Source organism: Miniopterus schreibersii (genome assembly GCF_964146895.1).
Source record: "Miniopterus schreibersii genome assembly, chromosome: 16".
Taxonomy (NCBI): domain Eukaryota; kingdom Metazoa; phylum Chordata; class Mammalia; order Chiroptera; family Miniopteridae; genus Miniopterus; species Miniopterus schreibersii.
In genome coordinates, this window is record NC_138116.1 from 3003663 (window position 1) to 3030731 (window position 27069).

The window sequence follows — 27069 nt, forward strand, 5'->3', positions numbered from 1 at the left end:
GATTTGTCTGAGGTTTCAGATCTAGCACGTCTACATGTCTGGCTCAGGGATCCCCACATTTAACGCGTGGGCTTGGGCTTATCCGGGTCATAGGCTCATGTTCCCGGTTGGAAGATCTTTACTGCTTATTGATGGCAGGGCCCATTGCTCCCCTTTAATTTTCTGTACATCACAGTCTGGTTGTAGCGGAACTGGTTTTAGTCATCGTTGCCAAAATTTCGGTGACCTTGAGCCAATGTCTTCCCTTTTCAGTGTCTCAGTTCTTCCAGGGGTCACCTTTCCATGCCCCAGGGCTTGAGAGTGGAGGGTGTTGTTTGAGGGAACAGCTCATCCACCCCTGTGGTGTGAGGTCTTGCAGGTGCCTGTACAAATGAGGTGGCAGCCACAGAGGCACACCTGCTACCATGACTCGAAGAACTACAGAGGAGTGGCCCAGGCTGGGGAGCCAGCAAGAAGACTCGCTGGCCTGGTGGAAAACCGTCTCCCATCTGGGCTGCTGGGGGAGAGAGGGGATCCAGTGCCCGGCGAGGGAGGGGGCAGCTCTTCCGAGGCCCTGGCTGTACTCTCGGGAGGGCAGCTGCCGCTGGGTGCTGGTGGAGGGGTGGGTCAGGTGCTGCTGTGCAGTTGGCCGGGCTCCCGAAGCCGGCCGTCCCGAGTTACTCAGCAGAGCAGCCTGCAGGACTCCGCGGCACACAGATAAGGCGCAGGCTGCAGCTGGTCAGGAAAGAGCCCGGATTAGAAGGTGGTGTCAGGTGATAGCCCGCTTCAGGGTGACCCACACAGCCTGGTGTCACGCTTTTCCTCCACTGACTCTACTCCACTCATCACAGGTCAGAGGGCAGGCACTTGCAGGAAGTAGAGGAAAGATTTCACTCCTAACAAAATGCTTTGCTCTGTGTAGGACGGGCTCTTAAACCTCGACTTTAAATGATGCCTGTGTGATCTGTCACTCAGCCACACTCTGATCCATGTGACCTCCGCCAGCCTCGTGTTTGCCTTTGGTGGGGGGTTAGTGCCTGGAGTTGTCTTGATCTGGGTGCATTGAGGGAGTGCTCCCAGGGTTCATGGAAACTGAGCTCAGCACTTGGCATTTGTGCACTTGGCTATAGTGCGTACCCTTCCCCAGGAAGCTAGGGGAGTGTGTGTCCCGTGGTGACCACGGAGACCTTTTCCTCACACTTGTGTTTTCTTGTCCAGCTGAAGCTAGAGGACCGCTCCGTGGTGCCCCGGGATGTGGTCCGGCACATGCGCTCCACTGTGAGTCCCACGTCCCACTTGTGGCAGGGGTGGCTTGGGGTTGTCTGGGCGGGTCTCCCATGGTGGCTGGCACCAGGTGCCCACTCAGGCCTGGATGCTGTCTCCTCCCAGGACAGCCAGTGTGGCACCGTGATAGACGTCAGCATCGACTGCGCGGTCAAGCTCATCGGCACCAACTGCATCATCTACCCCGTCAACAGCAAGGACCTGCAGCACATCTGGGTGAGCCTCCTTCCACCTCTCGTTTTCTTCTTGCTCTTTGGTTCTCTTCTCAAAACATGAGCTACCCCTTCCCAGGGCAGATGGCCAGGCACAGGGTCCTCCCGCTCCCTTGGAGCCACCTGCCGCTTCCTGCCTGTAAGCCATTCAGACACGAGGTCAGGACTCGCCCTGGGTCTCCATCCCCAGCATAGGCTGCAGGTGTGGTTCTCTGACCCTGTTTCCTTTCTCTTCTAACACTTCTCTTTTTTTTAAAACAAGTTTCTTTTCAATAATTTATTTCTTAAATGATTTCAAACTTCCCTAGAAGTTGTAAGTTCTTGTATCCCCTGCGTCACCCAGGCTTCTCGGCTGCTAACATTTCACCCTTTGCTCCATCACTTGCCCCCCCATCTCCTCCTCTCTCCTTAGCCTTTTTTCCCTCAAACACTTGAGAACAAGCTACAGATATGATGCCCTATGGTCCCTAAATACTACAATGTGTTATTTCCTCAAATCAGGAAATAACCCCATTTCCCCAAATTAGGGAATCGATACTTTACTGTCTGATCCACAGGCTCCATTCAGTTATCTCAGCAGCATCCTTTCCCCGTTCTGGTCCAGAACTCCATTCAGGAGCACACTTTGCATTTAGTGGTCACCTCTTCGATCTCCTCCAGCATGCACTGGTTCCCCAGTCTTGCTTTGTCTTCCATATCTGGGTACACCCATCGCTTGACCCTCAGTATGGAGCTGTCTGAGGCTGCCTCAGGCTCTGCATCCTTGCCAGGACTGCCCCAGAAATGCCACTGAGCTCTTTCCTGGTCGTGTTGGTGTCTGCCATGCCTCCCTACCATAAAGTCACCATTGGCGCCTTTGCAGATAGTTCTGTTTTGTGGGGAGATATTCCAGAATTATATCAATAGCCTGTTACATGTCAACGTCAAACCCCGGCCTGCCAGCCTTAGCCTCCATCAACAACCCACCTGGACCAGCCAGTGCTGATGGTTGCTAAGTGATTTTATGGCTCCACTGTTTGTTCCCTCCTTGTTTTTATCAAGTGATCCCCACTGTGTGGAAGAGCTTTACCTCTGCCTGTTTGTTTATTCATTTGTTGTCTGCATCAGTGTGCACTCAGAGCTTCCCATCTTGCTCAGTTGTGTGTGAGCCATTACCACCATTGTTGGTTTTGTTGCTTAAATGACCCCAGGTTTGGCCAGAGGAGCCCCTTAAGCTGGCATCTGCGACCTTCTGACCATCTCCATCATATGCCTCCTTGGCTCCTTTTTATTTTCCATCTTGTGTTTCTTCTGATCCAGCCCTGGAATCAGCCACTTCTCCAGGAAGCCCAGGTTCCCTTCTGAGGAGAAACCCAGGTTCCAGAAACCAAGATCTGGGTGTGTGCTGGGTGTGCTAATCGCTGCCAGGCCCTTTCCTGGCAGCTGGGCCATACACACGTGTATACATTTAGACGGGCAGATCTAAGTGTGTCAGCACCTGCTCTGTGTACACTGAGATACGAGTTCGCCCTTGTACCCCCAGTTCCAGTCCAGCGCCTCCGTTCTTCCTCACCCCTCCTGTGCATTAATGAGCGCCTTCCCAACTGCGGGAAACTTGCCTCTTGACGTCCTCAGGATATTTGTTTATTTGCTTAAACCACGTTACTTCCTTGTCCTTGTAACTGACCTCCACAGCCCACTGCACCCAAGAGTCCCATGTCCTTGGATGCCACAGGTCTCTGTGTGACTCTCCCATGATCACACTGGGAAGGAGAGTTAGGGTGCAGCTTAGAACCTGGGGGAAGCTGGCTGCAGCAGTTACTTAGGTCCAGTATTATCCAGGCCGAGTCTGGGCAATAAGCTGTCCAGATCTTTCCTCCCCATCTTGGTGGGGCAGAGAGATCTGTACCTTGGACACTAGTGTCATCTGCCATCTCTTACCCTGTGTCCTGGTCCACAGCCCTTCATGTACGGGGACTACATCGCCTACGACTGCTGGCTGGGAAAGGTCTACGACTTAAAGAACCAGATCATTCTGAAGCTGTCCAACGGTGCCAGGTATGCTCACCACAGGTTGGGGTTTCTCACGGCCTGCAATGACCAGTGCTGTGGACATTCAGGGCCTGACCCTGAGTGGGCGGGGTCTCATCACTGGAGCCCAGTTCTCTCAGCTTCCAGCCTTTGCCCCATCTTAGCTTGGGAGAGATGCGTGATCACGTAGGATGTCTGCTGGGAGCTGATGCTGTATTTAGACACTCTAATGGTGCTGAGCACTCAGATACCAGGCTAGGGTTTGTTCATTTTAGGAGAGTTATTTGTACCAGCCCAGAGGCTGAGCTGTGGACGGAGAAGGGATTGTGCCACTTTAGGGCATGCGACACACTGACCAGTCGGATAACTCCTCATACTGATCAGCACCACCCTGGTCCTGGCTGCCAGGCCTCCCCAAGACTCGGTCACAGTGCTGCATGGACACCAAGCCCATGTTCACTGTTTTAGGTGCTCCATGAACACGGAAGACGGTGCCAAGCTCTACGACGTCTGCCCACACGTCAGCGACTCAGTACGTTTGGGGGGTAGAGGGCATCTCATGTTCCCTGTTCCTTTGGACTCTGCAGGAAGAGGACTCCTTAGCACAGAGCCGTAGCTGGCCCAGCTAAACGCTGCTTCTGGCCACAGCAGGTTCCTAGAAAAGGGCAGAAAGTATTAGAACTTTTCTTTGTATTTTGTTGATTTTTAACTCATTATTTTAAAATCTCTGTGGGGTTTTTTTTGTTTGTTTTTTTTGAGTATATGCACTGTGTTAGTGCAACATGACATTTTAAACGGTAGTTTACAGCACAATTTTTAAGTAAGTGTACTGGGCATTGCACATGATCAAACAGGTTTGCAGACCACTGCCCTCTAGAGCCTTGGTCCCCAAAGTGTCTTTCCTGAACAACAACATTGGTGTGGCCTGAGCTCATTAGAAATGGAATGAGTCAAGTGTGCATTTTAGTAAGATTCCTTAGGTTTGAGAGGTGCTGCTCTGGAGCTTCAGGGTTTATTTTAGGGAGTGTGGAGGCCTGCGTTGGGGGGCAGGCGAGGAGTGGGATTGAGGGTTGCGAGGAAAGCACCATCCCCCGAGAAGGCGTGACTCACAAGAACTTTCCTCTGGCTCCAAATCCTGCAGGGCCTCTTCTTCGATGATTCCTATGGCTTCTACCCAGGCCAGGTGCTCATTGGCCCTGCCAAGATCTTCTCCAGCGTCCAGTGGCTGTCAGGAGTCAAACCTGTACTCAGCACCAAGAGCAAATTCCGGGTGGTGGTGGAAGAGGTAGGGACTGGTGGCTGGGTGGGAGGTGGGGTTGGACCTTGACCTCCACACCCTGAAACTAAGTGGCTGCCCACCCATCCTTGCCTGCTCTGAGAGTTCAGCCCCCCCCCATTGGCCTCTGGACCCTGTTATCTGAAAGGTCTTTGACGATAAGGGAAACCCAGGCTATGGTCATGGCACCGGTGACCGACCCAGACTGAGCAAGGTCGGGGAGTGGTGAGCAGCAGGTCCACTGAGCCCTGACTGGTGGTGAGGAGGTGACAAGGATCCCCGGGTGGAGCTATAGTTACAGGTGGGGTGTTTGTAGTGCTCTGGGGTCTTTGTAGTTGATGCAACACTCTGAAGAACTGCTTCCTGCCTTGGAGGTCAGGTGGGATCTGGGTAGCTGCTTAAAGGGAGCACTTTTGGAACCTCTGACGTGACCCTGTTCCTCCCCCAATCCCAGGTGCAGGTTGTGGAGCTGAAAGTCACATGGATCACCAAGAGCTTCTGTCCCGGGGGCACGGACAGCGTCAGCCCCCCACCCTCTGTCATCACCCAGGAAAACCTAGGCAGGTAAGCTGCTTCAGCATGCCACCCCCTCAGCAACCCCAGGGACAGGCCCTGAGCAACCCTCCGGGTCATAGTCACAGATGTGGGGGCTAAGACCTGCTGGCCCAGCCCCCGCTTCTCCCTCCCCCCCAGGGTGAAGCGTCTTGGATGCTTTGACCATGCTCAGCGGCAGCTCGGGGAGCGCTGTCTGTTTGTCTTCCCAGCCAAGGTAGAGCTGGCCAAGATTGCCTGTGAATGTCCAGAAAAACACTGCGCCCAGGGGGAGGGCTCCATGGCCAAGAAGGTATGTCCTCAGGGCTGGGCTGGTGGGCGTTTAATGAGCTGGCCTTGAGCTGTCCCCAAGGCCAGGAAGGACAGGCTGTGCTTCTGGTCCTGGGGGGTCGTCTGATGGCCCTTGCAGGCCACTTAGGTGTGGATAGCAGTCACCCCCCAGATCAAGCTGCTTGAGGTGGGACCTGCCTGGGTGTCCCGCACCCCAGGGCAGGGCCGTGTCAGCCCTGCTCGCTGCAGCTCCCTCCGTGCTCTGCCCTCGCAGGTGAAGCGCCTGTTGAAGAAGCAGGTGGTGAGGATCATGTCCTGCTCCCCCAACACCCAGTGTTCTAGGGACCACTCCACGGAGGACCCAGGCAAGAAAGGAGGGGCCAAAGCCAAGAGTGAAACGGGGTCCGCCAGCCCTGAGGAGACACCTGATGGGTCCGCCAGCCCAGTGGAGATGCAGGACGAGAGCCCGGAGGAGGCCCTGGAGGCCGGCGAGCAGCTGCCCCCCTTTCTGCTGAAGGAAGGCGGAGATGACAGGCTGCACTCTGCAGAGCAGGACGCCGATGACGAGGCCGCCGACGACACGGACGACACGAGCTCAGTCACCTCCTCTGCCAGCTCCACCACCTCCTCCCAGAGTGGCAGCGGCACAAATCGCAAAAAGAGCATCCCTTTGTCTATCAAGAACCTAAAGCGAAAACACAAGAGGAAGAAGAACAAAATCACCCGTGACTTCAAGCCGGGGGACAGGTACACCCCAAGGGCGCCCTCCCTCCTGGCTAAGTGACCAGCCCGAGACCATCCCCGTAGCCCCGCACACACGTGCAACCCTGTAGGGCTCGGGGTACCCAGCTGAGACCATGTAGGTGCCTGGGGTTGGCCCAGGTGGAAAGGCAAGATCTGGGAGTAAGACGGGGATGGCGGCCTTGACCCTGGGAGTCTGGCCGCTGGGACCACAGTCATGTGCACTCTCCCAGCCAGGGTGTGGGGACCAGGTGAGCTCCCGCTGGCCCATTGTCTTCCTTCTCATCTCAGATGGAGTTTCAGGCCCCCAAGCCCACAGGGAGGGAGTGTAGAATGCACCTGCCCTTTCCTCCAGAAAGCCTTTTGCATGGCCTGGCTCATGGTCCCATTCTGCAGGGTGGCGGTGGAGGTGGTGACCACGATGACCTCGGCAGATGTGATGTGGCAGGACGGCTCTGTGGAGTGCAACATCCGCTCCAACGACCTCTTCCCAGTGCACCACCTGGACAACAATGAGTTCTGCCCTGGGGACTTCGTGGTGGACAAGCGAGGTAGTGCCAGCTCCAGAGGGCCACTGCTGCCCAGGACCTGGGCGGGCCTGGGAACCGGGCAGGAGGTCTTAGGGTCAGGAGATGCCCCTTTGAAGGTGGCTTGCTCTTCTGAGGGGAGGGGGGAGCCTTTCTGGCTCCTGCTGACCTCGCCAAGGGGCACGTGGGCTCTGCGTCCTGCTATGCCTGATGCATGGTGGGTGGATGGGTCGCAGGGGGCGCCACCAGGGCTCCTGAGTCCTGTGCTCTCTGGGTCCCTAGTCCAGAGCTGTCCAGACCCCGCTGTCTACGGTGTGGTGCAGTCTGGGGATCACGTGGGCCGCACCTGTGTGGTGAAGTGGTTCAAATTGCGGCCGAGTGGGGACGACGTGGAGGTGAGTGCAGCTCCCGTCCTGTGGGGTGGGCTCTCAGGCTGGGCATAGCCTGGCGCATGACAGCCCCTCCTGTGCCCCCAATCAGCTGCTCGGAGAGGAGGAAGATGTGAGTGTTTATGACATCGCTGACCACCCTGACTTCCGGTTCCGCACAACGGACATCGTCATCCGCATCGGCAATGCTGAGGATGGGGCTCCTCACAAGGAGGACGAGGTATGCCCCCCAAGTTCAAGTGCCGTCGCTGCTCCCTGCCTGTGCAACAGCTGCAGCACCTGGTGGAGCCACCAGGTGGCTCCAGGAGACCAGACCTGCAAGGTCTCTGGCTCATCCCAAGCTGCCAGGCAGCCTGACCACCTGCACCAGGGGCACTGCCTGCCTGCCGGGGTCAGACTCACACACACAGCTGCTCCCCGGGCCCCACAGATGGTGGTTACTAGGGAAGCCCTCCTGACCTAGCGCTGTGGGCGTGATGTGAAGTGCTGTGGGAACACAGGCCAGGCCGGGAGGGAGCACCTGAGCTGGGCCTTGGAGAGCCCGTGGGAATGTGTGTGGTCAGGCAGATACCAGCAGCGGAAGAATAGGTACAGAAGCCCCAAGGCTGGAACCCCACCTGGGAGCGACAGGAAGCCCAGAGGGACCAGAATGTGCGAGAGAAAGGGCGGTAGTGTCATTGTGTACTCGGCACCAGGTAGAGTGGGAGCTCAGTGGACAGGGCACATTGGAGGTGTTTGAACAAGAGGGTCCTGTGCTTGGGTTCCTCACTGTGGCTTCCTCCGACTGATGCCCACATCCCTCCTAGTTTTCTGCCTCACCCTTGCCACCCTCTTCTGGCACTCCCTTTCAGAGGCGCTCTGGCCTCACCCCTCCTGTAGGGCTGCACCCTTGACCCTGTCCTGTTTGCCCAGCAGCCGTCCGTTGGCCAGGTGGCCCGTGTGGACGTCAGCAGCAAGGTGGAGGTGGTGTGGGCTGACAACTCGAAGACCATCATCCTGCCCCAGGTAAGGCCCTGCCTAGACCCAGGCCACTCAGCTGTGGCAGCCAGACTGGAAGCCACAGCCTGCCTCCTTTCTCCTCTCAGAGAACAGGAGAACAGGCTCCAAATCTTCTTGATGAAGGGTTTTCTTTGCGCTAATAGAGCCTTAGGAAAGCTCGAGAGGAAGGGAGGCGTTACTCACCAAGCTCCGTAGCCTCGTCCCAGCCCGCAGCCTCCCCAGGCTGCCAGGTGCATATAGATTTCACAGACCTCCCAGGTTTGCCTGGTTCCCCATCTCACTGTGCTGAGGAAATGCAGGTTATTTCCTGTGGGCAGTAGAGCCTCCGACCTTTCTAGGAAAACCTTCACAGAGCAGTAAGGAGGGAGAACTGGCTCCAGCCCCTACTGGTGGGTCCTGAGCCGCAGGGTTATTCTCAGTACCGTTCCTTCCTCTCCTTGTTCGAGCCATCCTTAGGCCCCAGCTCTCCCCTCTGGCGCCCATATGGGGTGGGGCAAGGGAATGGCTTACCCCTCCTTCAGGGGTGGGGAACACATGTGACCCAGGCCAGCTGTCCCATGTCTCCTCCGTCTCTGGCATATTCTCAGTTCCCAGGGTAGCCCCCCTCTGACCTGAGTTCTCTGGGAGTAGGGCTGGATTTGCCCCAAAGGGCAGAGGCTGACTGAGTGCTCACACAGGGAGGAGAAGCCTATTCGCTGGCACTCTGGGTGCTGTTGCTGGATGGAGCAGGTGAAGGCACCTTCCAGAGACATAGGTACCATCTAGCACAGAGGAGCTACCTGCAGAGTCCAGAGTAGGAAAGGGGGAAGGGCCGAGCAGGGCTGCCAGGCCTCTGGTTTCTGAGGGTCGGGGTCCCAGAGCCAGGCAGAGCTCTTCTGAGTTGCCCATGCCCGTCTTCCCCCAGCACTTGTACAACATCGAGTCTGAGATCGAGGAGTCTGACTACGACTCAGTAGAAGGCAGCACCAGTGGAGCATCCTCTGATGAGTGGGAGGATGACAGTGACAGCTGGGAGACAGACAATGGGCTGGTAGAGGATGAGCATCCCAAGATAGAGGAGCCCCCCATCCCACCCACTGAACAGCCGGTGGCCCCCGAGGAGGACAAGGGCGTGGTGATCAGCGAAGAGGCTGCCACGGCTGCCATTCAGGGGGCTGTGGCCATGGCCGCCCCAGTGGCTGGACTGATGGAGAAGGCTGGCAAGGATGGGCCCCCGAAGAGCTTCCGGGAGCTGAAGGAGGCCATCAAGATCCTGGAGAGCCTCAAGAACATGACCGTGGAGCAGCTTCTCACAGGCTCGCCTACCTCCCCTACGGTGGAGCCCGAGAAACCGACTCGGGAGAAAAAGTTTTTGGATGACATCAAGAAGCTACAGGAAAACCTCAAGAAGACCCTAGACAACGTGGCCATCGCCGAGGAGGAGAAGATGGAGGCTACGCCAGACACAGAGCGCAAGGAGGACAAGCCTGAGGCACAGTCTCCTGTGAAGGCTGAGTGGCCCAGCGAGACCCCGGTGCTCTGCCAGCAGTGCGGCGGCAAGCCCGGCGTCACCTTCACCAGTGCCAAGGGCGAGGTCTTCTCTGTACTGGAGTTCGCGCCCTGTGAGTTCGCCCCTTTTATGTTTACAGATCTGGGGGCAAAGCCCTGTCCCCATCCAGCCCCACTGCTGCTCGAGGGTCCAGGGTGGGGGACAGACAGTTCCCTGGTGTGGTCATCTCTCTGGGGAGCACACCGAGCAACTGCTCCCTCTCGGCCAAGCTTCCCAAGGGCGGCGGCTCCTTTCTAGATGGAGCTCTCAGGGCCTCGCCGTTTGGGATTGAGCATTCTCTTTGCCCCTCTAGCAAATCACTCTTTTAAGAAGATTGAGTTCCAGCCTCCAGAAGCCAAGAAGTTCTTCAGCACAGTGCGGAAGGAGATGGCCCTGCTGGCCACCTCGCTGCCCGATGGCATCATGGTCAAGACCTTTGAGGATAGAATGGCAAGTAGCTGGCGTGGGCGGGTGCAGATGGGCTGTGTGGGCACTGCCAGCCTCGGGCCCCTGACCTTCAGGCCTGATGGCACCTGAGAGGCCACCCACACCTCTGATAAGGCAGGAAATAGTCTCGGTCAAAGTCCAACACCTGGGTCTAGACCAGCTGGCCCATTCTTTCCTCCCTCTGCTTTAGAGTTAGTTTTAAATTATATAATTATTGCTTGAGTCCAGTCTTCTTTTTGAAAAATCAGAACATTGCAGAAAAGGCTGAAGTTGCCTTTGACCAATCCCCACCCCACCCTCAGGGGTCCCGACTTGAGTTTGGTGCATCTTTTACGACGTTTTTATATCTTTACATTGTCATGCATCGTCATAAACACCTGCTATTTGGTGTGATTTGTTTACATAAATAGCATATCCCCTGAACGCATCACCTGTAATTTTCTTTTTTCGCTCAGCAGGGTAACTTCGAGACCCGCCCAGGTTGGTTCATATTGGTTTAGTCCATTCTTTTTAGCTGCAGAATAGCCCTCCTCATGTGGCAACATCACACGCCTCTCCTCCCCTCTCCTGTCCTGCTGGCCGGGTTTGAGTCATGCAGCCCGAAGCAGGGTCAATGCTTCCTTGTTAGTTCCAGGAACGGGCACAGCCCTTCCACCTTATTTATTCAGCAGACCTCAGCCGGGCCTCTCTGTGTGCCAGGCACCCTGCAAGACACTGAGCTAGAGTCTGACTGAGGTCCCAGCTCCAGCACAAAGAAGAGACCATGGAGGGGTGCTGTTAGGTGGCCCTAGCAGCTGTGGATTACGGGGCAGGGTTGGGAGCTCGTGTGGGCCACGGCTTGGGGCTCTTAATACTTTTGGTTTTTTTGGGTTTTAGTAAAAGTCTTTTTGAAAATACCAGCCTGTTTCAGCCCTGCTGAGGGACAAAGGGAATAGTATTTTTTGTTTTCTATTTTTTTTCCAAAATCTCCCTCAGAGAGAAAGGGAAGCAGGGCAGGAACCCGAGGCCCATGATGGCCCCCTGAGAACATAGAGGAGAGCATTACATCATTCACCCAGCCCTGGCTGTTGGTGCCCCACCTCCCCACCCGACACACAGGTTTCCGGTGTTGGTGGAGAGTCTCCCTGATGACTTAACGACCAGAGTTTCTGTGTTGGTCTCCCAGCATTTCCTCCTGGGGTTCCGATCCTCTGGTTCCCTGAAAGCAGGAGCAGCCCTGCCGTCCTGGAACATTCTGTCATCGTCTGATTGGGTGTAACTTTCTTGCCTTGTTAGGGCTGGAGTCAGAGCAGGTGTTTTGAGGAATACAACTTAAAAATAATGATTTATGAGAAGTAAAACCTGGTAGGATAAAAACCAGTTTGGAAAATTCCTTTTATTCTGGGAGTTAAAAGATGCCAAGTGGGCCTGTACAGAGAGGTATGCATTTAGCTTCTCAGCTGCTGGCAGTGTGTGAAGTTGCAGGGGCTGCTCCTCTGCCCAAGGCACCTGGGAAGGCGCAAAACCAGATCCCGAGTGCAGAAGCCCCGCCAACCACAGCCTCCCCTCCTCCAGGACCTCTTCTCAGCCCTGATCAAGGGCCCCACTCGCACCCCCTATGAGGATGGCCTCTACCTGTTTGACATCCAGCTTCCCAACATCTACCCGGCCGTGCCCCCCCACTTTTGCTACCTCTCCCAGTGCAGTGGCCGCCTGAACCCCAACCTGTATGACAACGGGAAGGTGTGTGTCAGCCTCCTGGGCACCTGGATTGGAAAAGTGAGTACCATGCCAGCACTCAGTCGGGATGGGGGCAGCCCATTGGGGGCGGTATTAGGGGCAGAGTTGATGGTGCTGTGTGTGTTTCAGGGGACAGAGAGGTGGACAAGCAAATCCAGCCTTCTCCAGGTGCTCATCTCCATCCAAGGTACAATGGGTGGGGCTGAGAGGCGGGGACAGGAGGGCTGCCGGAGGGCACAGCGGCTGGCCTTTGTGTCCCCTCCCCTGCCTGTAGGACTGACAGTTCCCTTAGGGGCTGAGGTCAGGCCGGTCCTGATGGGCTTCTCCCTGGCAGGCCTGATCCTGGTGAACGAACCGTACTACAACGAAGCGGGCTTTGACAGTGACCGGGGCCTGCAGGAGGGCTACGAGAACAGCCGCTGCTACAACGAGATGGCGCTGATCCGCGTGGTGCAGTCCATGACCCAGCTGGTGCGGCGGCCCGCCGAGGTCTTTGAGCAGGAGATCCGGCAGCACTTCAGCTCTGGCGGCTGGCGGCTGGTGAACCGCATCGAGTCCTGGCTGGAAACGCATGCCCTGCTGGAGAAGGCCCAGGCACTGCCCAACGGCGTCTCCAAGGACAGCAGCTCTGCAGGGCTGCCTGCTGCGGCCGAGCTCTCAGACAGCGGCCGGGAGGAACCTGAGGATGGCGGGCTGGCCCCTGGAGAGGCCTCCCAGGGCTCAGACTCAGAGGGCGGTGCCCAGGGCCCAGCCACAGGCAGCAGGGACCACACAGACCAGACCTTGGAGGCAGCGCCAGACGCCTCGGTGCCACCCAGTGTCAAACCAAAGAAGCGGAGAAAGAGCTACCGGAGCTTCTTGCCTGAGAAGAGTGGCTACCCTGACATCGGCTTTCCCCTCTTTCCACTCTCTAAGGGGTTCATCAAGAGCATCCGGGGGGTCCTGGCACAGTTCCGGGCTGCTCTGGTCGAGGCCGGCATGCCTGAGAGCACAGACAAGTAGCTGCAGCCCTTTAGGAAGGAGGAGTGTGGTGGAGAGGCCAGCTGCTGCCTGCTCACTCCCTCCCCTGAACCTTCCCTTCTCCCCTTCTCTGTCCCCAGTGCAAGCCCCCCACTGCCCTCTTCCCAAGGTGAGTTTGATGCTGACGTGCAAGAAGTTTCTTGAAATGCTGCCATTTCTATTCCGAAGCAATCTTTCAACAGGCGAGTCCCCCGTGCAAAGCAGATCTGAACCCTGTTGCTGACTTTCCACTCGTCACCCCAGGCGGAATGTCCCAGCACTTGTCCCCTTGCCATCTCCGTCTCTTGATCAAAGGTGGAGTTTTCTGAGGACCTGGCTCCAGGGCTCCAGGGCCTTGGGCCCAGAGCTGTGCAGAGCAACGGGAAGACGAGTGGCCATGCCTTGCATGAAGTGTGGGTTGCTCCAGCCATTCCCCTGGTCCCTGTCATCCTCTTCAGTGCCATTGTAGCTTCCCCATGTCCCAGGCCACTGCCACCAGGTCCTCCCTCTTCCTCCAGCATCAACACTCTCGCTTGGGAGTTGTAGCCACTGTCACCGACTCCTGGTTCTGTTCTGGTCCCTTTACCACAGAATAGCCCTCAGGCCTGTTGAACTTGCTAAGAGACCAGGCTGGTTTCAGGGGGATACCCAGAAGAGGTGGTGGCCCTCACGTGCTCACAGGCAGTGAGGACTGTGGAGCTGCTGGGAAAGAAACAGCTGTAGGTGCCTTGCTTCCTCCCCTGTGTGGCTGTGGGCGGGCAGTCCTGGCTTCGGGGCCTCGCCTGCTTGAACTGAAGCCAGTGTCTTCTCCCCACTCAGTCCCGTCCCAGGACCCCCTGGGCAGGAGCAGCAGCACATCCAGGGCCTGGGCACGTGCTGGGGCCTCTCCCATGGACTCTGCCCCTCCCGCTATCAAGTGTTCATGCTGGGAGGTGGCCTGTAGCTCGAAACACGGAGCCAGCCCTCTCCCATGAGAATGAGGCCTCTTGTCAGCCCTTTGCTTACACACTCTGCAGGCTCAGCCTGGGGAGAGGGGTGGCCAGGGTGGGTCTCCTCCCTCGCGGAGATGGGCCCATTGGTTTACACGTTTTCTAAGCTTTTGATAATGTGAAGCTCCAGGTTAAGAGATGCTGTTGAGCACATAGCAGGTATGTAATTTTCGGTGTATGTATGTAATATTTAAGGTTGAAAGAAAATAAATTTCAAAAGCAAAGATATTAACTCTTATTAGAAAAACAAACAGAAGCCAAAGCATGACACGTCTTGTCCGCCTTAAGCTGGCTCCTCGCCTGAGCTGTGCCATTCCCACCCAGCGGGCAGCGGCCGCGGGAAGGACGGAGCCGGACCCCGGGCTGCGGCGCCTAGGGCCCAGGGTCTCCCGTGAGAAACATCCTGAGTGGCTGGCGGGCTGTGCTTCCCAGTGCGTTGTTCATGTGGAGATGTGAATGCCTGCTGCTTAAGATATCTGTATAAAGTGCCGTGATTAAACCTTTTTTTTACTTGCATTTTTTTTGTTTGTTTGGCTCATTACAATGTACAAAAAAGACATGGTGGCACCATTAAACATGCCTCTGCCATTCACCTGGGCTCCGTCGCCTTTCTTCCCCTCTGAGCACCTCACACCCTCCCCAGGGAAGGGAGAGACCCCTCACTGTTGGTGGGAAGGCCCCTGGCAGCAGTGCTGGTGCCCTACCCCTGGTCCCCCGGAGTCACGGGCCAGAGATGGGACCTCAGGTTTCGGAGGTCAGTGCTCCTGCCTCTGGGCAGGACTATGTTTGTTTTTCAAGAGCCAGTTTTTAGCAGCATTGGCCACCTCCCAGGTGCTGGGGGAGCTGACATCGAAGCACCTGACTGGGCTATGAGCCAAAGCTGGAAGATTGGCATCTGCCCCTCCTTGCTGCCTCCTTTTAACTGTTGCCCAACAGCGCCCACAAGGATGGGGTAGGGTAGGGCAGAGGAGGTCGCAGAGGCTGGCACAGCACTAGGGCCCTCAGTGGAGGAAGAAGGGAACAGGTGCCTGCTGCTTTGGCTTCTGTTGCTCCCTGTTTCCTCAATGCCCCTTACTTGAGGCCTTTTCCCTTTCTGCTGAGACCAGCTGTGTAGTCCTAGGTAAGAAAGGCATGCTAGGTCTGAGCCTGGCTTCCCATGTGTGGGGTGAATTGGGTGGCTGAGCTCCCTGGCCGCTTCTAGGCCAAAGGGGGTATATTCAGCTTTGGGGCAGGGCCTTACTCCCTGTAAAAGATGCCTGGACCAGCTCTGGTCCTGTGCCCACCACCGCAATGACTGCCCAATCCAGGAGGCACCACTAGGCATCGTTAACCTTCATCACTAGAGCCTGGCAGAAGCAAGACCCCACTCTCTCCCCAGCCCCTAGGATAAGACCAGTAGACTGGGAATGTCACTTTATTTGGATTTCATTAATAGGGTGGGGCTCCCAGAACAATGGGGTGGTTTCCACAGACAGTGGGGCCCAACCAGCTGGGCTCCTGGCCCAGGGCCTCACTCTGGCCTTTGGTGGGCAGAGCAGGTCCTTCCAAAGCACAGCCTCTACCCACAGGCCAGGTCTTCATCCCTATGGGAGCTGGGACAGGCAGACAGTCCTGGGGGAAGGAGGGAGGGTCCTGAGCTCAGATTACACTAAGCAGACAGAGTAAGGCACAGCAAGCCCCAAGGAGTCACAAGGGATCTTCTGGAGGTGGCGTCTGCTGAGACTTCCGGCTGGGGGGCGGCAGCTGTGGCCCCATAGGGGATGAAGGCTCCATGCGGTCACTGACCATCCAGAAGTAGTTTGGGTGCACCTGGCCCTGCACAGCCTCACTGACCATCAACTCCCCGTCCACAGCAAACATCCCTTTCCCATCCTTGGGCTCCAGGCGGAAGGCAACCACAGGCACATACACCAAGTAGGGACAGTCACACTCCATGTGCCTGCCCTTCTCCATGGCCAGGAAGAGGCGCAGCAGCATGGCCCGAGACACACCCGCCCGCACGTAGAACAGATGCATGGCGCCAGCCGCACGGTGGCCCATGGGTGCAGCAAACATCTCGCTGCCCAGGTGTGAGTGCAGCAGCGCCAGCACCAGCACAAAGTCCTGCTCTGGCACCACAGTCCAGTGAGCGGGCACTGGCTCCTCCAGGGGCACGAGGTGGGCGTCCACAGGGCCCTGCCGGTCCCGCCGGTCCACAGCAGGGGAGGCGGGCACCTTGGAGACCACCCGTTCGGCAGGGAGGTAGGCCAGGCGGCCCTGGTAGACCCGCAGCGCTGCCAGGCGCAGGATGGTGCCCAGAGTGAAGCGCATCTCCCCCAGGCGCCGGAACTTCTCACTCTCGATGTCCACATCAGCAATGAAGCCCCAGGCCAGGCTGAGCACGGAGAAGACCCGCAGCCCGGAGACCATCTGCAGCGACAGCAGGTTCATGGGAGCCAGGCGCCGGCGGCACAGCAGAAGCGTGCAGTTGTTCAGGAGGTCTTCGTTAGTCACCTGCTCGTAGCTGCGGGGGGGAAAAGTCCTCATGCACCCTCCCCTTCCTCTGCCTGGGGAGTGGGGCCAGGCAAGGCCACACTGGGTCCCCAGGCAGGAGGAGCAGATGGAGGCAGCCGGGAGAGGGCCGCAGAACTGAGGGTGGAAGCAACAGAAAAGATGGAACGGAAGTTACCCTAGCGGATGAGAATTTCTAAAGGAAAACCAGGCAGTGGGTGGCACTGAGGGGAAACTGAGGCCTACTGTGGCCCCGGGTTCTCACCCCGCGTAATGGTTCAAAGAAGCTGCGAGCGCATTGCCAGAACCGGCTGGGAGGCTACACAGGGGCTTCCGGATGGCGGTCTCCCAGTCGGGCCTCTCCATAAGCCCGTTCACCACCTGTTGGAGCAAGGGTGGCCTCAGCCGGGAGCCCCCACCGCCACCCACGTCCAGCCTCCCGGTGCAGGCCTCACCTCGTGCATCAGCCCGTCTCCGGACATGACCACCAGCGCGTCCCAGCGGCCCAGCTCCTCGGCGCGCACCAGCTCGCGGGCGTGGTTCCTCCGTTCTGGGAGCGGGGAGAGGAGCGGGCTAAGGGGGCGGTCCCCAGCTGTGCAGGCTCAGGTCCACACCGCCCCTCCCGGGAAGGCACTCACCCGTGAGCAGGAGCCTGAAGGAGACGTCGGCCTGCGCCAGCAGGGGCTGCACGTGGCTCCGGAAGAGCTGCAGGGCCTTGCCCTTGCCGCCGCGCGGGTTGAGCAGCACGAGCACGCGGCAGGGCCGGGGGAGCAGGTTCTGGGGGCCGCCGGCTGCAAAAACACACCCGAGAAGGCCGCGTCCTCAACCGGCCACTAGGGGGCGCGGGGTCACGGCAGGGGCACTGGGGTGGAAACTGGTGCCTGAAACACCGGGTAATAGATGCAGGAGAGGCTGGCCAGAGGCGGCAACCTCCGGCAGGGAGCTGGGGGGGGAGGGGGGGGCAGGGCACCCTTGGTATTCCTATCCTTGGTTCAGGCCCAGCCAGTATCTGGGCCCATGGGGGAAAGCGTTTTTCTCCAGCGTCCCCAGCCCCTCTCCTGTCCAGCTGCCTCCGGCCATCCTTCCTGGCCAGAGAGAGAAGGGATCCCCCTACAGCCCTTCCCCGCCGGGCCCCCACAAACCTGGATCCATAACCTCGACCCGCGGCTCCCGCAGCCTAGGGCTCCCCAGCGCCGTCGGGGCGCTGCCCTCGGCGGTGGCTCCTGCCTTCAGCTCCTTATCGGTGTCGCTCAGGCGGGCGTCGCGGTGCCGGCTGTGGGGCTCGCCCTCCCTGCCCGGAGCCCGGGCTGCGGGGGCCCCCGCATCATTCCCTCCGGCTGCCGGATCTGAGGAAGAGGAGACGGCGCTGGCGGAGTCCGGAGCAGCTCCCCGAGGTGCGGGCGCCCGGCCAAGTCCTCGGACCACCCGCGGGGCACAGCGTGCTCCGGCATCGCTGGAAGCTCGGGGGTTGGAGACTTCGTTTTTGGAGAGGCCCGGAGAGCCAAGGCCCGGTGACACCGAGGGCGCTCCTGTCCCAGAACTGAGCTGCCACCTGCAGTGCCGAAGGGTCTCTTCTTGGGGCCTCGCGTTCCGGCCCCCGACGGATGAGTCAGAGCCCGGTGGCTCTCGGTCGGACCAGTCCCTCACCACCCCCACGCGCTGCCAGGGGGAGGGGAGTCCAGTGGGTGTAAAAATCCCAGAACTTGAGCGGACGTCGCGGGGCACCAAGTTTGGGGCGAGCCATCCCAGCCCCGAGCCATTCCGGGCGCCGGGTCCTCTACCCCAGCTCCAGAATGGCCGGGGTAGCCGCGCACCTTCACTGGCCCGGCTGCGCCGGGACGCGCGCCGCGATCGTGGGAGCAGCGCCGGGATCGCGCGAGGACCGAGCCCAAGCCCGGCCGCCAGCGGCCGCCTCCCTCTGCCGAGTGGGCGCGGAGACCACGCAGCGCGTGGCCCAGTTCTCCAGGCCGCCCAGGAGCCGCGAAGCGAGAGAGAACAGGGCGGGCAGCCGGCCCTACCCAGTCTGTCCGGTTTGCTGGGGAGGGGCCACCTCGGTTCCCTACAGTGGCCTAGAGCGGAACGCAGGTCGTCCCGGGCTCAGCCCGAGTCTGAGGCACAACCGTGGCGCCGGATAAACGCGGACTCCACGGCTGCGCCGCCTCTGGCCTCAAACTTTTCGCTCAACTTGGCCGCGCGGGGCCGCGCTGCGGGGCCGCGCTGAGCTTCCGCGCGGGCCTGGCCACGCCCCGCGCTCGCGCGCTGGAGGAGGTGCCGCGCCCGGCGCGCTGGGGCCCGCCCACTCCCCGGCTCGCGCGGCGCCTCCGGCGGGTCCGCCCCTGCGGCTCGGCCCCAGCCCGCCCTCGGCGGGGTCCCCGGGCGTGACGACGGGCCCCCGCCGCTCGGAGTAAGCGACCGGAGGAAAGGTGGAGCCGCGGCCGGGCCGGGGGACAGGCGAAGCTAGTCCATGAGGCCCCGAGCCCCGGGTCCGGCCACGAGCGCAGCGTCCCGGGCGCGTGAAGGTGAACGCGCAGCGCAGGCCCCGCGCGAACTCGCCGCGGCGCCCAAAGTCATAGCAGCGCGGACGCGGTGCGGGGCGCGCGAGGCTCGGCGCGCGCGGCAGACCCTTGGCTGTCCCTGGAGGCAGCGACCTCCCGCCCCTGGGTGTCCCCCTTCACGCGCCCAGCTCCTGCCCACGCGGAATTCGAGGCCTGGACCCCCCGCCCGCACCGGGGTGTTTCTTCCCCAGGGGGTTATTTTTAGCTTCTGGACGCCGCAGTAGCCACGGAGCCCGAAGCGGCCCAGCGCGTGGGCCAGGGGAGGACGGGTGACCGGAGGGGGCTGCGGTCGGGAGGAGGGGGCCGTGTCAGGAACCTCCAAAGTTGGACCCGTTCCCCCAGAGAACACCATCGAGGCTCATCCGGGCCAGAGAAGCTGCTCCTGCAGCGGGCGGTCAAGGCCACCGCCCCTCGCCAACCGGAGAGGGCCAGGGGTGCGCATGGGGGCCGAAGAGCCAAGCCTGGGGGCGCGTCCCTCGTCCCCGCCACTGGCTCAGCCCGAAGATGCAGAAGTGCCAGGGAGTTTTCAATGGAGGCAAACGCCTCGAGTGTTAGTGTGCGTGATAATCACGGGTGCACGTGTCCGCGACCAACTCGAGTTAAATCCCGGGGTGGGGGGGGGATGCGGAGACCCGGAGGAAAAGGTTGCCCAGACCTGACCAGGTAGGGCCAGGTAGGGCGGAGGAGGTCCAGGCCCAGGCTACCCCGAGCTCCCGCGCCCACACCTGCCCCACCCGACCCCACACACCTCTCCTTGTCGCCCCTTAAAGTCGAGAAGGGGCGGGTCTGGTCGGCGCGGGTATCCCGGCGAGCCACGGCGGCCGTGCTTCCCGACACCGGGGGGCGGGGCCCGGGGTCCCCAGGGAGGGAAGGCGCGGGTCCCAGGGCCCCGGCTCCGTGCGCGTGGCGGGGGCGCGCGTCCCCGCCCTGCGCGGCCCCTCGGCCTCCCTGCGGGCCGGTCCCGAGCGTCGCGAGCGCTTTCGGGGAAGGTGACTCAGCGACGGGCTCACGGACCCACAAGCCGCGAAACTAAGAATGAGGGGCGGGGACCTGGGGCGGCTCGGCGCGCGTCCGCCCGGGTCTGCTCCAGAGCATCCCAGCCCCGCACCCACCCCCCAGGAATCCGTGCGGGGAGGGGAGGGGAGGGGGGGCAGCGCCGCCGCAGCGCCGCGGTCACGCGACGCCGGGACCGAGCGGCGTGGGGAGGAAGGGGCTCCCCTCCGGGCCGGGGGCCAGGTCGAGCCCTCGTCTCCCCCGCCACCTCCCTCCTCTCCGCCCCTCCAGCAGGGGTCGGAGTCGCGGCTTTCGGCGCCTAGAGGTCACGGGACGCGGGACGTGGCCCCCGAGATCTCCGCCTCGGAGGGAGGTGGCCGCGGGGACGGCCAGGGCACCCTGCGCACCCTTCCCCTCGCGGGAGAGGGCACTGCCATCAGGCCCGAAAAGCCGCCGCCTTTCAACCTTGGAGTCTGATGGGAAACTGAGGCACTGGAAAGGGGAGACGGGGTTGTGCCCGAGTCCGCGGTGAGAAAGCCCGCCTGCCTCGGGGTCCCTCTTCCTCCCGGCACCCCAGGCCGGAGCCCCGGGAGTCTCGGGGCCGCGTGGGGGTGGGGTGGCTGGAAACCCGGCGGGGGAGGGGAGGCGGGGCAGCCCGCTGGGTCCTTTATCAGGCCCCGGGAGCCCAGGGGGAGGGAGGTGAAGGGCAAAGTCCTCTGGCCCGGGTTCTGATCCACACAATGGCTCCTCTGTCCTCTCTCCGCCTCTCCCCCTGCCCCCCGCACCTCTGGTCTCCGCTGCGCGCCCCCTCCCCCCCATTCTTGTCATTCACCTTCCCCCTCCCAGGCTGCCTGTCTCCAGCTCCTCTCTAAAGAACTGCCTCATCTCCGAAAACTCACCCTTCAGCATCCCTGGACCCAAGAGACAGGATTGGGCAAGAGCAAGATGCTCTTCCCCTTTTGACAGTTGGGGGAACCAAAACCCTGAGAGGTGAAGGGTCTTGTGCAAGCTGCCAAACCAGTTGCCAGCAGAGCCAAGAAGCACACCCAGGAGGCCTGACCCCCAGCCTGGGAGGCTGAGCCTCCAATGGATACTGATGGAGCATCCGCTGGCCTGGTGGGTTGCTTTCCACAGAGCTGCCCCAGTAACACAGCTCCTCAGTCTCCCCAAGAAAGAGGAAGCATCTTCAGAGCCCTCTCCAGGCTTCATCCTGACTCCCAGATCTTAGTTAAGCAACTAGCCACAGTGCCCAGCCAGGCCCACCATGGGCCTGGCATCAGGTTTGATCTGACCTGATCGCCAACCCAGAGCTCGGCTCGCAGGTAATACCGGTCTCACAGGTGAAAGAAACTGCCTTTCCATCTCCCCCAGCCACCCCTCCATTCCTTCATGTGGGCAGGCTCCCCAGGGAGACACACCTGAGCACCCCCTTTTTCCTCTTCGTCGGTTAAAGAAAGCAGGCATTCACTAGGCCTGGCCCAGCTCTCTGGAAACTTGGAGCCAAGGCTGCCAGATGGAAAGTGACTTGCTTTCATTAGGAGAGGATTCCTGCCATCTCTCCCTTCCCCAAAGCTACCTTACCTGGGAGGCTTCAGCTCCCGAGTTGAATTGCAGGGCCTCAAGGCCTCCCTTGACCTCAAGTCCTTTCTGCCTGGGAGGTGGCAAGGGCAGGGGAATGGATGTGTCCAGCTCTGCAAACTCTTTTAAGGATATGTTCTAGGAGGCCCCAGATGTGACTCACCATTCTGAGATGCTGGTGATTGTTCTAGTCTGGGGATGGTGGGGTGTGCCATGTGGGGGGGTCCAGGAGAGCAGACAGTCACTCGGGATTCTTAGCTGCTGCAGAGTTCCAACTACTCTACTCTGGGTGTATGGTGCGGTGAGCTTAGCTCTACTCTTTATTGTTGTTAATCTTTATTTTTAATATGTCTGTATTGATTTCAGAGAGAGGAACGGAGAGGGGGAGAGAGAGAGAGAGAAACATCATCGATAAGAGAGAAACATCGATGGGCTGCCTCCTGCACGCCCTCTACTGGGGATCGAGCCCACAGCGTGGGTATGTGCCCTGACCCAGAATCGAACCGTGACCTCCTGGTTCACGTTCGTGCTCAACCTACTGAGCCATGCCGGTCCAGCTACCCTTTGTTAAAGTGGGTGTCCGTGCTGAGGCTGGGAACCTAGGTCTCTTATGTGCCTGTGGGCTCTGCCTCCCACATGCCCTCATTCAGCTCACCTGCCTGCCCTCACCTGCAGGCCAGCTGATCCTGGCCACAGTTCAGGGTAATTAGCTTCCAGAGCCCTTTAGATGTGAAGGCCTCGAGGGCCACCCCACTCTACTCATCCCAGCTGCCCGCCCAGCATCCACCTGATGCGCGTATCTGGGGTCATCATAACCAAATACCACAAACTGGGCGCCTTAACACGTATTTACTGTCTTCACAGTTCTGGAGGCCAGAAGTCAGATCAAGGAGTCTGCAGGGTTGGTTCTTTCTGAGGCTGTGAGGAGAATCTGCCCCCTGCCTCTCCCCCAGCTTCTGGTGGTTGCCGGCAACCGTTGGGGTTCCTTGCATCACCCCGATCTCTGCCGTCATCTTCCTATGGCCTTCTCCGTGAAAGACCTGGCTGAAGTTTGTTCTTTTAGGGTCTGCATTATCTTCTGTGGGCATGTTCTTCTTCAAATGCCGGTTACTCCAGGAGGGAAAACCAGTAAGTTATTAAGATTCTAGTGTTAATTAATGTATCACATTTTAATAAAAAAATATAGCAATACCAGGCATCTTTAAGAGGGGAACTAGTGTGTGCTGACATGGGTGTCAGAGGAAAGGGGGTTCTAGAAGCTGGACCACCTCCCAGCGTTGTCCGTGGTGAGGCCTGTTGGGAGGAGAGCTGTGGGTGTCTGCACGGCCCAGGCTTGCCCACTGCTCCGCTCCTTCCACTTTCACATCTCACCTCGTACTGTGGCTTATGGCAGATTTGGCTTCTGAGCTGGTTAGGTTGGTTCCCCAGCCCATGGAAGAACAAATTTGAGTTTAGTGTTGGTGTACTGGGTTCCTCTTGTTGCAGAAATTTATTGTCTTACAGTTCTGAAGGTCAAGTTTAAAGTGGATGGGCAGGATGTTCCCTCGCCTATTCTAGATTCCGGAGGCCACCTGCATTCCTTGGCTCAGGGCCCTTCACCTCCAACGCTGGAAGCCTAATGTCCTCATATCCCTGACTTTTGCTTTTGCGCTCACATCTCTCTGACTCCAACCTTCCTGCCTCCCTCTCATAGGCCCCCGTGGTGGTAACAGTACCCCCCCCCCAAGAACCCAGGACAACCCCCTGCCAAGTTCCTTTTGCCATATAAAATAACATATTCATAGGCTCGGAGATTATGACGCAGACATCTTTATGGGGCCCTTAATCTGCAGACCACAGATAATGAGGAAAGTCCAGGAACTGTGTCCTACTTGGCAGCAGAGCTGCTTTTTAACATCCCTGCTCCCCAGCACTACCAAGTGAACACAGACCAGCAACTTGCTGTCCCCCAAATAAGCATGTGTCATGTGGGGCTGAGGACACTCTTGCTCGGATTCTATAGGCTTCCTGGTCTTTGGCTTATCCCACAGAGATCCCTGCAAAGGAAACTGGTTTCCATTTTTAGAAATTACTCAAGAGAAACTGACATTCTTTGCTGACGTAATTATAGGATTGCAAAACACTGACTTTTCACCTGAGGAAGGGGTGGGAGCGGACCAACCCATCCATTTGGGGCCTGGCAGAATTTCCCATTTTGCAGGAAGAGCTCACCACAGGACACGGCCCCCCTGGGGACCAAACTGGAGCATGTGGCCCTTTCAGATCCTGTCATATGACCTCACAGTCCAGCTGCTTCTAATGCCCTGTGGTGAGGCTGGACCTGGCCTGCCACATGGAGCCCTGCGGCTGGGGACATCCCACAGGCTCCCGCTGACATCAGCTTTGGCCTGGTCTCCAATCCCAGCCCCACATCCTAGATACATACTTGGTTGGGGAGAGATAGTACCTTACCTTGTCCTCACTGCTCATTTACACTGGTTCTGAACCCCGGCCGCCTGGTAGAAGTCCTCGTTCAAGGAAAGAGAGGCCCCCAGCCACATGTCTAACCTCGGGCAATTCCCAAAAGGAAAACTGGGAATGGGGGAGGGAACTGGCACCTTGGCGGTGGGTCAGGTGGGGGAGCAGGAAGGCCAGGGGCTTTGTCTTTCAGCAGCCCCGCAGCCCTCGAGGGGATAGGTGTGAGCGTGGATTTTCCAGGGACTTTCTGTTAGGCAGTGTTTCACTTTCACGTCTCTAAAGTTGTGTCCTTGGGTTGCTCCCAAAGCAAACAGACAGTGGGCTGGACACAGCCTCCAGCAAGGCCATGCATTTGTGCTAACGATCTGGGCTGTTTGCTCCCACCGGGGTGGACGCCCCTCTGAGCCCAGGGGAGGTAAAGTCCTTCCTCACCCCCCGGGGGAGGGGGAAACACACGCTGCCCCTGGGAACACCACTCCAGGTGCTCTCAGGCCCCTGGCGGCCACCCAGGGATGCCCCCCTCTCATCTTTTACCCAAACCGAGCAACTAGCTACTCAGGCTTCCAACACAGAAGCCAATTTGGGGGTGGGAGGGGACAGAAGAGGGGCATGGTGCCCTATCTCACCAAGCACCAAAAAGGGTATCTGGAGGGGGGCTTGCCTACCCCTGACTCTTGGTACCCACATCCTGAAAACAGGCATCGCCTTCCCTGCAGGCTTGCCTGCTGAAGGTCAAACCCTTCAGTCGTTTTCCAGACACAGCCCTGGTGATTTAAGCCACGATTATGCAGGATGGCTGGGCAGCTGGGACAGAGGAAAGGGGCTGAGGGCACACGCGTGCCCCTAAGCCTTTGAGGAGCCAGGTGCTATCTGATAGGAGGGCCATTTCCCAAAGCAGTGTCCCTTGTCCTTGAGGCTCCCTACCCCAGAGTCCTGACCACAGTGACATGAGTAGCGTCTTGAGACCAAGATGAAATGTCATTTCTCCTTCGAGGCACCATCAGATGGTCCCAGCAGCCTTCTCTGAAACTCACTGTTTCAAAATGGGATGGGTGACCTCGTGATTACCTGTCAAAGCTTACTGACAAATTTGCTAGTGAACTTCTTTTTTGAAAAACAAAAACCCCTGACAGGTGTGGTTCAGTGGTTAGAGTGTCGGCCTGCGGACCTAAGGGTCGGGGTCCAATTCCTGTTCAAGGGCACGTACCAGGGTTGCAGTTTGGGTCCCCGGCCCAGCTGAGGTGCCTGCGGGAGGCAACTAGTTGATATGTCTCACGTCGATGTTTCTCTCTCCCCCCTCCTTCCCTCCCTCCCTTCTACTCTCTAAAAAAGCAATCAATGGAAAAAATATCCTCAGTTGAGGAAAAAAATAGACTGGGTGGGCCTGGAGAGTGCTCCTGAGGTTTTAGGTGTTGGCTGGAGAACAGTCAGTCCCCTTTTCTCTTTCCTGGGGCCGCAGGAGTCCTGGAGCAATGCCTGTGGGCTGACCGCATCCCTCCCGCAGATGTAGCTGAGCCGAGAGCCAGGTGGCCGCTGGGCCGCAGAGAGCCCAGGAAGGACACGGTCCCACACCCCACCTCCTCCTGGCTCAGAATAGCAGGCTGATGGGTCCCTGGAGGAAGGGACAGCCGGCTTCCTGACAGGGCAAGGCCCAGAAAAATCCATAGCGTCAGGATGGGGCTTTTGCGAACAAGCACGAGAATCCTACCGTTTCAGGTGGAGTCCGGTTGCCCTGCGATGAGTGTGGATAGCAGACCGAGACCTTTGAGGACTTAAAGAGGAAGACGCCCAGTAACTGCAAAACACGCCCGGGGTGGGACCAGGCCTGCCGCCTTCAGCTCTCGACAGGCACCTGCGGTTCCTAAGGGAGAGGCCTGTTGGCTTCTCGGGTGCGGATCTGTTACCCCGATTCGCAGTCTCGCGGTGCAGTGGGAGCCACGATGGCTGGGAAAGGGTTGAGTGGCAGCCGGGAGCCATAGCGAACCCGGGATAACCGAGGGCCGCAGTGAAGTCTCAGGCACTTCTGAACCGCTGGGGGCCCTCACCCCCGAGTGGAACAGCAGGAGCCTAACTCTAATTCTAACCCAAGACCTGCATGTTGTGAGCTCTCAACAAAGCCTAGCAGGTCAACCGTGAAAACCTGGTCCTAACAGATGTGGAAGAACAGAGCTGGGATTCCCCAGCAGCCCTTGAGAAAAACATCTTTTAAAAATGGAGAGATTTGAGGTTCCTCAAAAACTTACACGTGGAATTACCATGTGGGCCAGTTCTCCTAAAAATATTCCCCAGAGAAATGAAAGCATGTGTCCACACAAAAACTCAGGTGTTCATAGCAGCTCCGTTCACAATAAGCAGCCAGGCGTCCATCAGCAGATGAAGGGACAAACAAAACACGAGACTCACTCATGGAATAGCCCTGGGGCGTAGACAGGAACGAGGCGCTGCAGTTCAGGGGAACCTCAAGAATATGATGTGGAAGAAGCCGGGTGCAGAGGCCACATATTGTAGATCAGCGTCTGTATGGAAGGTCTAGAATAGGTAAATCCATAGAGGCAGGAAGCGGGGGTGGGGTGGGGTGGGGCCGAGGGCCGGGGCCAGGGACGTGAGGATGCCTAAGGGCTATGGGTTTATTCTGGGGTGGATGGCAGTGTTTTGGTAAAAAATACTTAACGTTTAATCAAAGTAAAAATATATTAGAGATGGGAAATTTTTTAATCCAGCCTTTTTTATTTGTGAAAGTTCTACCAACAACTCAGACGTAGTAAGTGCTAAGAGGGCTCTAAGTGGGTTTGTTATGGGCAAGACCAGGCCTCAAGCTCAGTTAAGAGACAAAGTGCAGCAAAGCAAGTGGGAGTTTACTGGCCGCAGCAAAAGCGCACTCAGGCCCTGGCTGGGTTGGCTCAGTGGTTAGAGCATCGGCCCGTGGACTGAAGGGTCCCAGATTCAATTCCAGCCAAGGGCATGTGCCTCGGTTGCAGGCTCGATCCCTGGCCCTGATCGGGGCCTGTACAGGAGGCAACCAATCGATGTGTCTCTCTCACATCCATATTTCTCTCCTCTCTCAAAAGCAATGGA

General features: G+C 58.6%; 2 protein-coding genes and 1 long non-coding RNA gene across 9 annotated transcripts in view; 2 read left to right on the forward strand and 1 right to left on the reverse strand.

The window, feature by feature from the left end:
• Positions 1–14513, forward strand: part of UBE2O (ubiquitin conjugating enzyme E2 O) — a 38049-nt gene extending 23536 nt beyond the window's left edge. The window contains exons 2-18 of one of the 4 annotated variants that reach the window (XM_081116008.1): positions 1198–1257; positions 1369–1479; positions 3415–3512; positions 3954–4017; positions 4627–4770; positions 5216–5325; positions 5455–5605; positions 5858–6330; positions 6721–6875; positions 7134–7246; positions 7332–7460; positions 8156–8245; positions 9144–9840; positions 10081–10217; positions 11769–11972; positions 12063–12120; positions 12268–14513. In XM_081116008.1, coding sequence (XP_080972134.1) covers positions 1198–1257; positions 1369–1479; positions 3415–3512; positions 3954–4017; positions 4627–4770; positions 5216–5325; positions 5455–5605; positions 5858–6330; positions 6721–6875; positions 7134–7246; positions 7332–7460; positions 8156–8245; positions 9144–9840; positions 10081–10217; positions 11769–11972; positions 12063–12120; positions 12268–12935 — 3462 coding nt within the window. In that variant the 3' untranslated portion in view covers positions 12936–14513. Of the gene's footprint in view, positions 1–1197; positions 1258–1368; positions 1480–3414; positions 3513–3953; positions 4018–4626; positions 4771–5215; positions 5326–5454; positions 5606–5857; positions 6331–6720; positions 6876–7133; positions 7247–7331; positions 7461–8152; positions 8246–9143; positions 9841–10080; positions 10218–11768; positions 11973–12062; positions 12121–12267 lie in introns of all 4 variants that reach the window. The other 3 variants (XM_081116007.1, XM_081116009.1, XM_081116010.1) reach the window with 3 other exon arrangements.
• Positions 14514–15317: 804 nt separating this feature from the next.
• SPHK1 (sphingosine kinase 1) lies at positions 15318–19871 on the reverse strand. 4 transcript variants are annotated; one of them, XM_081162099.1, is made up of 6 exons: positions 19715–19871; positions 17554–17757; positions 17050–17202; positions 16867–16961; positions 16677–16792; positions 15318–16424 (listed from the first exon to the last, which is right to left on the reverse strand). In XM_081162099.1, the coding sequence occupies exons 2-6, from the start codon at positions 17561–17563 to the stop codon at positions 15608–15610; spliced, it is 1191 nt and encodes a 396-aa protein (XP_081018225.1). In that variant the 5' UTR covers positions 17564–17757; positions 19715–19871; the 3' UTR covers positions 15318–15607. The 4 variants fall into 4 exon arrangements, with proteins under 4 accessions (XP_081018225.1, XP_081018224.1, XP_081018222.1 ...); XM_081162098.1 differs by lacking the exon at positions 19715–19871 and adding an exon at positions 18430–18659; XM_081162096.1 differs by lacking the exon at positions 19715–19871 and adding an exon at positions 18226–18652.
• A 291-nt stretch (positions 19872–20162) lies between these two features.
• LOC308568883 lies at positions 20163–22728 on the forward strand. Its single transcript, XR_014000529.1, has 3 exons — positions 20163–20487; positions 20806–21075; positions 22402–22728. It is a non-coding gene; the product is annotated as an uncharacterized lncRNA (long non-coding RNA).
• Positions 22729–27069: the final 4341 nt, after the last annotated feature.

Excerpts from the sequence above, each read along its gene's own strand:
- SPHK1 (XM_081162099.1), bottom strand. Across the intron at positions 16,962-17,049 it reads CTTCAGGCTCCTGCTCACGG|AACGGAGGAACCACGCCCGC; the intron begins GTGAGTGCCTTC and ends CCCCGCTCCCAG. Across the intron at positions 16,793-16,866 it reads GAGACGGGCTGATGCACGAG|GTGGTGAACGGGCTTATGGA; the intron begins GTGAGGCCTGCA and ends TTGCTCCAACAG.